Below are 11,001 nucleotides of genomic sequence, written 5' to 3'. Positions count from 1 at the left end.
AATTAAGAGAATCGCTTGCGCACGACTCTGAACCCTCAACCCTTCGATTTACATAACCGAGAGTATAACGCAACGATATAATTCGCTCGTCTTATTTCTACTGGACATTACGAATTTCCTACACCGTGTCTCATCGTTTTAGCGTTCTTTGCGTAGAATATTGGGTTGGCAACTAAATGATTACAGATTTTGTCAATACTACCTAATGACAAGATATGCAATCACTTAGTTGCCATCCTAATAGAGAAGAATAGTTTGAACGGTGAAGAATTATGAAGAAGTAAGACGAACGGGCATTCTATTGATTTTTTATCTTGATGTCACTTTGTATAAAATATTTGGTTGGCAACTAAGTGATTGCGGATTTTACCATTAGATGGTATTGACAAAATCCGTAATTACTTACTTTCCAACAAAATAGCATAGAATAGTATGAACGATGAAGAATTATGAAGAAGTAAAACGAATGGGCATTTTGTTGATTTCACTTTGTATGAGATATTTGGTTGGCAACTAAGTGATTGCGAATTTTATCAATATCACGTAATAACAAAATTCGCAATCACTTAGTTGCCAACCTAATAGGATGGAATAGTCTGAACGATGAAGAATTATGAAGAAGTAAAACGAATGGGCATTTTGTTGATTTCACTTTGTATGAGATATTTGGTTGGCAACTAAGTGATTGCGGATTTTCTCAATACTACCTAATGACAAAATTCGCAATCACTTAGTTTCCAACTAAATTTCTCATACGGAAAAATAGACAAGTTTCGTGGTCGAATGTGCAACAACGAAATCGAAGATTACGATACCCGCGAGGAAGTCTCAAAAATCGGCGCCGAAGATTGTCTGGTTTGTTCATGCTCAACGTTTATAAAATTGTGTACTTGGCAACTAAGTGATTGCGGATTTTGTCAATACCACCTAATGGCAAAATCCGCAATCACTTAGTTGCCAATCCAAGAGATACAATTTTCGTAGTTTCGATATAATTTGATATTACGCGGAAACGTGAAAGGAACCTGTTAGATGTAGGTTAAATATCAAATATAGAAATTTTCTATGGGCTAAAGCTATAGCTATCGAGACTAACTATATCTCGATATTCTTCGGTCTTTTTCTGCTTCAACGTATATGTTCGATGTTATTTTTAAAGTAGCAAAAAGCGGTAGGAAAGTTGTCGTTTAGTCTCGTAGAAATTAGACAAGTTACTCAGAGAGAAGGAACATGTTATTTGGCCAACTTTACGGTAAACAGATGAAACAAATTATCTTTCGTTTCTCGAAGGAACCACTTCACTGTGTACGTGAAAAATTCGTCGTGCGCTCGAGGACGAGACAATGTCGTGAAATTAAAAATTCCTTTTCGGCGGTGCGGAAAATTGAAAAGTATCAAACACTTGGGAAGCATACATGCGATGTTGTAACATTTCGTAAACGTTGGACATGAACGAAATCAGGTCGTTGACCAAACAATCTTTGGCGCCGATTTTTAGGACTTCCTCGCGGGTATCGTAATTCTTCGATTTCGTTGTTGCACATTCGACCACGAAACTTGTCTATTTTTTCGTATAAAACGGAAAGAGGAAGGTATATCTAGCGGAAAAGTTCACAGCCAACCTCTACTAGACATTTCTGAGAAATGGAATTTCTTAACCTTAGTCGAGTGAAACGCTCGAAATTAATATACTTTTTCAGTACGTCTATTTAAACTATTTGTACTTGGCCGCGCTGCTTCGTTCCAGCAAAAAGTCAAATATAATTTACAAGCAATAACAGCCGGCCAGTGTCATATACTTTTTCCTCGATTCTCATTTCCGGGATACATCAGCCTTGAACGATAAAACAGTGGAAAATTTCTTGCGTGCATATATTATTTTAACTGCCTGCAATATTTTCTATCCGTCTATTAACGCGTCTTTCTCGACTCTACTCTCCAGCTTCTGCGATCGTGTAAGGTGTTGAAAATTTGAATTTCATTTTACACCTGCCATATAGCTTTCCAACTAATTAGCCTACGATTTTATTCTCTGCCACGATATTTCCTTGTCGCTCGAACGAGATACAACCAACTTTAGCAAAAGTAAAGTCTTCGAAAAAAGGAAAAAGAGGGGTAGAGGAGGCGAAAGAAATAGGAATGGAAATAAAATATTAAAATAATGATCGTTCTGTTGAAAGGCGTTTATCACGAGCTCGAACGAGGTGAAAATATGGGAACCGTTTCGATCGATCTTCGATCACTGGACACAAGTGAAAGGCGAGGCCAGTTGGGTGGAAGTTCTCATGCCGCGGGATCCTCGAACGAGGGTCCTGAGCCGGATGAATCGGACGCCGCCGGCAACGAAGCTCGTCTACGGGGTGTGCTGCAACCGACCTCGTCCGAGGATCAGGCGGGAAATGTTCGACGACTTCCGGCGGAGGACGCTGAACCTCGCGGTCAAATACTGAAACTCGCTTATCCAAAAGGCAAACGGAACAGCGGGAAGAAAGCAACTCGGTGCAAACGCAGGGTCACGTTCGCCGTTTAAGTTCCATTCCGACGCTACTTTCACAAATGTAAGAAATAAAGTGAAATAAAATTGATCGCACTTTGAACATTCGTTGCATTGCTATTTCTTAGATATTTACTTATTTATTTATAATCACTTATTATAATATACTAATTTATTTATTTATCAGGTAAGCTTATTATCTACTTTTATATTGTATATTATAATATTTGCTATATTCGGTCGTCTGAAAAATTTCTTTCGTTTTATAAGGAATAATATTTTCCTTTTTATATTATTTTATCCAATTACGTATGATCCATTTTGTTCTATCAAAATAAAAATCGCAACGTTCAACGGATTAGGTTTCATGTTTGTATAAAAATGTGTTTGTAAAAGAAAGACACTTTCCGGACAATTTATTATTATAAACTTGTTATCGTCAATTTTGAATTCTACGAATTAACGTGGAATCGCCTTACGATTTGTCAAACGTTAAATTTAGAGTTTCAGGGATTTTGTATTTTCCTGGAAAATAGGTAAATTCGTGTAACATCAGGCAAATATCTAATACGACGTGTAACAGCTAAACTGCGAGTATTTACGCATTTAGCAATAGCGTAAATATGTATGCGAGTATAAATAGACCGAATTTATCAAATACGTATGAGGATATTTAGAAAATGGAAAACATAATTCTACCCGAGTTCTACTTCTTCGTCGATGTTCGTAAGATGATGACTAATGATCGGACAAAGCTCTGACAATTTCACGGTAGATCTGTGAAAATTTATTATACGCGTATCACAAGAAATTTCTTTTTTAGTCAAACAAAGTTTCGACTAACATCAAACTGCATTTCAATTAAAATATCAGAATTATCATATCAGTAAAATATCAGAATTAGAAGAGAAATATTATATAATATTCTGATACTTAAAGAATGAATAATACTTGGACGATATTAGAATATTAAACTTAGATTTGAAACTGAGCTCGAATTTTGTATACTTTATATATTTTAATTTATTAATATCGTTGACATTACGCGCGTCTGATAGAAATGCCAGTAATAGTTTGTCGAAGATGATAATTTTAATTCGTCGAACGGTTGTTCGTTCGTATCGATAGGTAGAAATCGAGGATCGATTGGCGAATGTTTCGGTAACCGTGGATCAGCCGATCCCCCATTGTTAATTAAATGTACGTTCAGTCATCATTCAAAATGCCGCGTCGCTGAATCAACGGGAATGGAATATCCCTTGTAAAATTATAATCACACGATTCAAAATTCTAAGTGATTACGGTCGAAACAATCAAAATCCATCGTATCGGTTCCCAATGATTTAAAGAATCGCCTAACAATGAAGGGGATCAGGACATTCGTGTTACAGGATCTTTCTCACGTTTTACCCACAAAAAGTTTCCAGGTACCGACTCGCAAATTGCCATACGCGAATTCATGCTTTCGCGAATACGATCGAAAAGAGGTTGGGTAGAAAATCATTTGTCGAATAAAAATTGTAAACTAGAAGTTTCTATCAGTTCACGTACTCGGTGAACCATAAAAATAGTGTGTCAGACGAAAGTCTGTATTTCGGTGAATTAGATCATTTCGTTTAGATTAGATTCTCCAATTACCTCGCTAGAAACTATAGAATATACGTAATTAAGTCTACACCGCCTTTGTAACTTGTACACATATTGTCAGACATCGACGTTCAAATTTCCCGTAAATGCAAAAAAAAAAAAAAAATAATATCATTGCAATATTTATTGGATGTCGTAGAAGGTAATTTTATTCTTTCGAAACAAAACAGAAAAATCTCGTGCCAAGTTATTACCTGTCGTCCTCGCAAGTGCACACAACATCGTCGTCTCGTCGATTTTGGAATTTCTTCGACTTCTCGTGCAAAGAGGAGCCGGCCAGTTGCGACGAAAAGAAGTGTCTGCCTTCCAATGGCATCGTCTCTTCGTCGTTATTCTCCAACGATGCTCTCGATGCTGTCTCGAAATCCGTGTCCCCGAATCCCGTGACCACGACCGTAACGTTCACACCAAAATACATCAACGATTCTCAACTCGACCTGAAGGCAACATCGATGACCTGTTTAAAAATCCAGGGTCTAATGAAACAAGACAACTTGGTGTCTTTGCTGGATGGAAATCCCGTGCCAAGGACGCTGAAATGGAAACTCAAAGGTTACAAGACTCTTCGGAACGAGCAGGCTGTTGACTTTGCCTTCGTCCCTGGTGCAAAGTCTTACGAGTGCGATATTCTACCGCGAAGCGAATACCACGAACTGGAACAGTCAAATCGTAGAATACTACCACGTCGGAAGAGCATCTGCTCGGGGATGGAAAGCAGCGACGAAAATGGCACGTTGTCTTTGACGACGAGAGCCATCGAGAACAAGGCTAAGATAGAGCATGTGAAGAAAGTAGACGCCAAAGACGCTAATACCGTTGAAAAGGAAAGTAACCTGGAGCGTAAGAATATTTCAGACGTGGACAGACCAGCGAACGTTCCCAGCCAGGAGGCTTCGACGTGCAAATTGCTGGCTCACGTTCTTCAAAGTGCTGGCCCGAAGAAAGAGGAGATGAAGTATCTGCCGATTTTGAAATCGGATCTGTCAACAGCAACGAGTCAGACGAAGTGTCAGACGCAGCCAGTGGCTCGATTTTGCTCGCGACCGCCAAAGAAAACCCAGAAACCTCCTGCTCCGATATTAAACCGAACGGAGAAAAATACCGCGAAAGACGTTCCTTCGATGAAAGTCGATGAAGAAAAGAAAGCTGCCGCGTCTGAGGAGAAACAGGCTTCTTCCCTTTCGAAACCGTTGGCTCCGAGGTACTCGGAAGTGGCCGGAAACGCGTCGGAGCGGCGCTCTAAGGAAAACCGTGGAGAAGAAAGATATTCGATGGAAGGTGAAGCGAAGGCTCGAGAAACGGAGAATGACACGAGTGCTTTCCAATCTTCCGCGGAGATGTCACGAACTGAACCGGCGGAATTCGCCAGAGATTCCGGGGAGACGTCGGAGAAGAGGCAAGCTGCGTCACGGACGTCTACCTATTTTGCTCCAAGAGCTTACAGAGATTCCAGTCACAGCTGGAACAGGCAATCGGCGGAGACCGAGGGTAACCGTACGTTCGAGTCGATAATTGGAATACCAGAGAACACGTCCGTGCCGTTGAAGTTAACCAGACGAAACGAGGGACAAGGAGTGAAGTCGTCGCCATGCGCCGCCACGCAAGTCAGATTGCAGCAAAACGAAGGTAGAAGCGCGTCGAACTCGCGAACGAATTCCTTCGGCAATGATAGATCGTCGATGGCCGGAAGTTCAGACGGAGGCTCTCGAAAACCACCGGCTTCGTTTCCCCCGTTTACGACCAGAAGATCTTCCTCGAATTCCTCTTGTTTGTCGAGGAAGCTGGCGGTGTCGAAGAGGACTGGCAACGGATCGAAAAGCGCGTTCAATTCCAACACCTCCTCGCTGAATATTTCTACTTCCAGCATGAATGCAGCGAGGAAGTGTCGCGATAACGACGCCAGGTGCCCGAGAGCGAGAAAATGCGAGCAAGAGAGGCCGAGGAGTAAAAAGGATAAAAAGATTTGCAAACGTTATTGCTGTCCTGCGTTGCAGACGCCGACTCATTGCGATTATAGCAGGTTCCAATGCCCGAAACACAAGATTAAAAATGCTGCTGAGGTAGAGAAATACGAAGTGAAGAAAGATCCCACGTGTATGTCGAATGAGAAGGATGAACAGTCGAGAGAGTTTTGCACGACTCCGGAGAGGAGCAGGGCTTCTGATCGCGATTGCAAGAGACAAACAGAGAGGAAATGCAGCAGAGGGAGGTATATAATGTCAATCTTTGACTCTGTCGTTTCTTTAGTTTCACTTTTGTCATTGGATAACACTGGAAGTAAATCGATCTTTCAGTTTGACTTTTTAAGCGCGATAGAGGTTCGCGTAAACGTGCACGACGACGTTTCGCTTATCGGAAGAAAATTTTAATTAGTTCCCGATTAATGCTTTAGAGATGAATTTTTCTTTGAACGACGAATGAAGTAGTATGACAGCAAACGCTGTGGTACGTTCAGGTTTAAAGAAAAAAGATACAGGTGAATCATTTTGAATGGAATACGTAGCTCCATTTAAAATGGATTCTTCGTGTGTTTCGATAGAGTTTAGCAGTGCCAGGTGTGACTCTCCAAAAAGTTACTAAAAATAATTAAATTCCTTTTTCATTTAATAATCGCTTCAGTTAATGTAATGTACTTCTATTTATTTCGCGTCTGTATATTCACGTACGTTTATACTCGAACTATGGTGGTATCTATCGTACGTCGTTAGCTAACGTTGATTTATACGCCTTTTTACATAGATAATTAATTCCTATTGGCAATGTTCTAATAAACACGCGATCGTTTAGGAGAGATCGAAGTTGCGATAGGAGGCGAAGAAGATCCTGCGAGCGAGAAGAGCAAGACTGCTCCAGACAAGAGGAGGGTCGTACGATCTGCACGAAGCCGAGGAAAAGAGACACATCGTGCAAACGTCGAAGGAAATGCAATGATCGCGACTGCGACAGAAGATCGGCGAAATGCACCGGTAGGAGAAACTACACCCAGTCGGCATTTTCAAATCATTCCACGAACGCCCCGAAGAACGTGAAACGCTATTCCTCTTTGCCAGCCTTCGCCTTCCCTCTGATCACTATGAAAAATAGTAAAGAGGCGAAGCAGAGCTTGTTCGTTTCACCGTCTATATGCAAATTTCTGCAATCGCCGCTGGTTCGTTCGAAAAGCGACGACAAATGCAAGAAACCATCGCCCAAGTGCAAGGCGGCAGGTGGCAAAGACGAAGACAAGTGCAAGAGACCGTCTGCAAAGTGTAAGCTGAACGCTGACGCCAAATGTAAAAAGGCAGATAGTTGCAGGAAAGAGAGCACTAAATGTAAAAAAGAGGATCCATGCAAGAGAGTGAGGGGAACTTGCGAAAAGGAGGATCCTTGCAAGAAAACAAGAGGAACCTGTGAAAAGAAGAAGGAAGATCCTTGCAAGAAGCTGAGAGCTACTTGCGGGAAGAGAGAAGATCCTTGCAAGAAGACGAGAACTACTTGTGGGAAGAGAGAAGATCCTTGCAAAAAGAGGACAAGCTGCGGTCCAGAAGTAAAGAAAGTGGAGGATCCTTGCAAGAGAGTAAGATCAGCCTCCGAGAAGAAGGATGATCCTTGCAAAAAAGCCAGCAGGCCCAGCTGTTCCACCAAGGGCGATCCTTGCAAACCATCTGACAAGCTAAAATGCAGTGCTGTGAAGGATACCAAATGTACATTGGAAGATTCCTGCTCGAAAAAGAGAGAACGAATGTGCCAAGGTGACTCGGAAGCTACCACAAAACGTCATGTTCCACAAATCTTAGTGTAATTCACGTGGCAAAACAATTGTCGCTGTGGGTTTGCAATATTTTTGAGAGATGTTCTTTGTTTAACTATTGTATTACACTCTGACAGATCATTGTACACAATCATCCATAGAAGTTCCCATAAGTCTTATGAAAGGGCCATTTTTATTTGAATGAAACGTATAGAATGTCACATAGTAACAGGTTTACAAGGCATGTTAACGTATGAAGCAATGATAAAACAGAAATCTTACACATTTTATAATGAAATTTTGTAGTATTTTATTCAAATAAAATTGGCCCTTTTGAAAGTTTCTCTTCCCTTGCTTTCATTACATTATATGTGATCTAATGTAAGTAACACCATAAAATATAATCCTTAATGCTTCTCTAACTTAGTTTGTACAAATATTGGTTGACTTAAACATCCTAATAGCAATCTACTCTTAGCTTCCATATTAATTTATTTGCAATTTTATTCCATTGTCGCAGAAAGATGCATGGCATCGTCCACAGCTTCTGAATCGGCGAAAGAGAGACTGGATAGAGAACGAAAGGAGATAGAGGAGTGCAAGAAGCACGTTAAAAAAAACAACCAGATGAAGAAAAAGGAATCCGCGACTGGTTTAAAGTGTGCCACCAACCCTTGCAAACAACAGCTGAAGGACTCCCAGTCGAAGTTCGCGTCCATTGACCTACCCTTACAAAGCTTCGTGAACGTTATATCGAACACGTGTATGAGTCAAGGCAGCAATTTGCTAAATCTTCCGCGGGATCTATCGTATTCCATTTTGAACTCCGTCAATACTGACGAAGTCAATAGGGAAACGGATCCGCCAGAGCCCACTAGGAATTTTTGGAGCTTCAACGATGAAAACGTAGAGCCAGTGATTGCACCTCCGATGGATAATGCACCTCAAGATAATCCACCAGCAGAGGAGTTTCATTCAGGATCGACATCAAATTGGCTCTTCTCGTGGTTCAACTGTAAATATTGAAACTATGCGCTGGCTTGTCGACGAAACGACAATCTATCAATTTCAAATCATATAAATCGTATCAATAGTCAATTATTAAATCTACTTTATTTGTATTTGCATGTTATTTTAGAATGGTCTTCGAAAAAAACCAGATTGGCAAAGCTATACACAAAACATATCTACATTGTATATTAAGACCATATTTTACATGTACCATCGTATATGAAAAAGCAAAATTATAGTGTACGCAAAATCAAAGCTATACGAAGCAGGGAATGCTACTTATTTGGAGCGAATAAAAGGTAATTACTTGTTTTATTTCTTACAGACGAGAAAACGTTAAAATTCTGTTAAGTTGTCTAATGTCTAATGCCATTTTATCAAAACTGTCATTTTATTTGGTACAGAGAATATATACATTTTTACCACACTGTTGCACACTTCTGAAATATTAATTGTTATAATACTGAACATGTTGTTGATCTTTTACAAACTTTTTTCTTAGATATAGTCATTGTTATCGCGATGATCGATTATTTTCTACCCTTTTTCATCGTCTATACTCATCTATTCTCTAACTCATGGTTCCATATTTCACAGGAACGCTCTTTAATCCTCGGCAACGGAGGTTGGATCATTATCGCGATCGTCGAATATTTTATTTCATAACGATAGAGCAAACAGCTGATAACTAAACTAATTCAAAAAATACAATTCATATATTGTAATAGAATAACGATACTTAATATATAGCCAACCGCATGGAGAGATCTTCCCACTTTAAAGTAAATCGCTGCATGACCGATCGGGAGGATCTGCCCACTTTAAAGTAAATCGTTGCATGACCGATCGGGAAGATCTCTCATTTTGACTACTTTATCAACGCATTTTCTTTTTCTTCTTCTTTCTTTTCTTTTCTTTTTTTTTTTTTTTTTTTTTTTTGTTACTATTAATTATTGTTTGCCTGAAACTGTCCCCAATTAATTGGAATTTTTCTGCTTTTATAAAGTACAGTATGTAATAAAATGCACCAATTTAGTGGTGTTGGCCTGTCCGAGCGCGGTGAGAAACGCATAGTACGCTGTGGCGCGCGATGTTCCAGCGTACTATCGGTAACTGTGCAGGTCCGGTAACTATCATCCGGAGTTTACTACAATAGACATAGTTACGCGATCGAGGGCCGATGATAGTCGCGTTTCAAACAATCTTTAGATGAAAAGCGTCCCGGAGCAATGTTCGTCCCGGGTGAATCGAGTGTCGCGGCCAGTTACGAGACGTCTTTGTGCGAAGAACGAACTACTACGACAGAGGCGTGCACGTGAATGGAGGGATAGCAATTATGGGTTATTCAGGTCTCGCCACGGGATACCCAGGGTGCCGTCACCATGGAATTTTTCGTACGTACAGTACATACATATACCTGGCGCCTCTCCACGTCCCCTTTTTACGTCCTACGTATACACACACGTGTGTATGGCGAACGTTGCTGCTGTCTAAAAAAAGAAGAAGAGAGATAGGCAAGGGAAACAGAGGGAACAAGCGAGAAAGAGAAAGAAGAAAAATGGAAGAGAGAAAGGGAGAAAAGCGTGAGGACGTCTCTGCAGGGATCCTCGCGCTCTGCCACTTATGGGAACGTGATACGAGCTTTTCGTTGGATGCTCTCTTGCGTTTTCGCATTGTTGCGCAACCACGTCGTCCTTCCTTCACGTTCCCTTTCCTCTTCTCTTTTTTCCTTTCTCTCCTTTCTTTCGTTTCTCTGTCTCCCTTCCCGCTGTACCTTGACGTGTCTCCGTGCCTCTTTGCCTTCGTCGACAAAGAGAATCGATGTCAATGCGAACGCGCCTTTGTACTCGCCGTTCCTTCTCCGCTTCCGGCTCGTCCCACGAGACATCGGAAATTCTTGTTTACGCCGTTGAAAACTGTCACCGTCTTTTTTTGTTTTTTTTAGAGAAATTTCATTCACACGCTTACATTATTTGACGGTTCGACGTTGGATCAATTGTTACGATGATTATTTGTATATCTCTCGGTTATAAATATGTATACGAATAATTGGGTAATTATTTACTTATCTGTAAATTGAATTCGACAAGTCGCAGCTGTCCTGGAATTTGTAAATAAT

General features: G+C 40.6%; 1 protein-coding gene across 1 annotated transcript; it reads left to right on the top strand.

Moving 5' to 3' along the window:
- The first annotated feature begins 3,567 nt into the window (after positions 1 to 3,567).
- LOC132912752 (uncharacterized) lies at positions 3,568 to 9,297 on the top strand. The gene is made up of 4 exons (XM_060970445.1): positions 3,568 to 3,921; positions 4,312 to 6,350; positions 6,929 to 7,872; positions 8,392 to 9,297. Exons 1-4 carry the CDS (start codon positions 3,856 to 3,858, stop codon positions 8,895 to 8,897), a joined length of 3,555 nt encoding a protein of 1,184 aa, XP_060826428.1. The 5' UTR covers positions 3,568 to 3,855; the 3' UTR covers positions 8,898 to 9,297.
- The last annotated feature ends 1,704 nt before the right edge of the window (positions 9,298 to 11,001 follow it).

The sequence above is a fragment of the Bombus pascuorum genome, chromosome 12 (genome assembly GCF_905332965.1).
Source record: "Bombus pascuorum chromosome 12, iyBomPasc1.1, whole genome shotgun sequence".
NCBI lineage: Eukaryota > Metazoa > Arthropoda > Insecta > Hymenoptera > Apidae > Bombus > Bombus pascuorum.
The sequence above is the reverse complement of the archived record's forward strand: the minus strand, read 5'-3'. Positions and strand labels throughout refer to the sequence as shown.

Bases quoted from the DNA above. Each gene is read 5' to 3' on its own strand.
- LOC132912752 (XM_060970445.1), top strand. From the start codon at position 3,856: ATGAAGGGGATCAGGACATTCGTGTTACAGGATCTTTCTCACGTTTTA. The intron at 3,922-4,311 runs GTACCGACTCGC...GAAACAAAACAG, and splicing joins TACCCACAAAAAGTTTCCAG to AAAAATCTCGTGCCAAGTTA. The intron at 7,873-8,391 runs GTGACTCGGAAG...CCATTGTCGCAG, and splicing joins GAGAGAACGAATGTGCCAAG to AAAGATGCATGGCATCGTCC.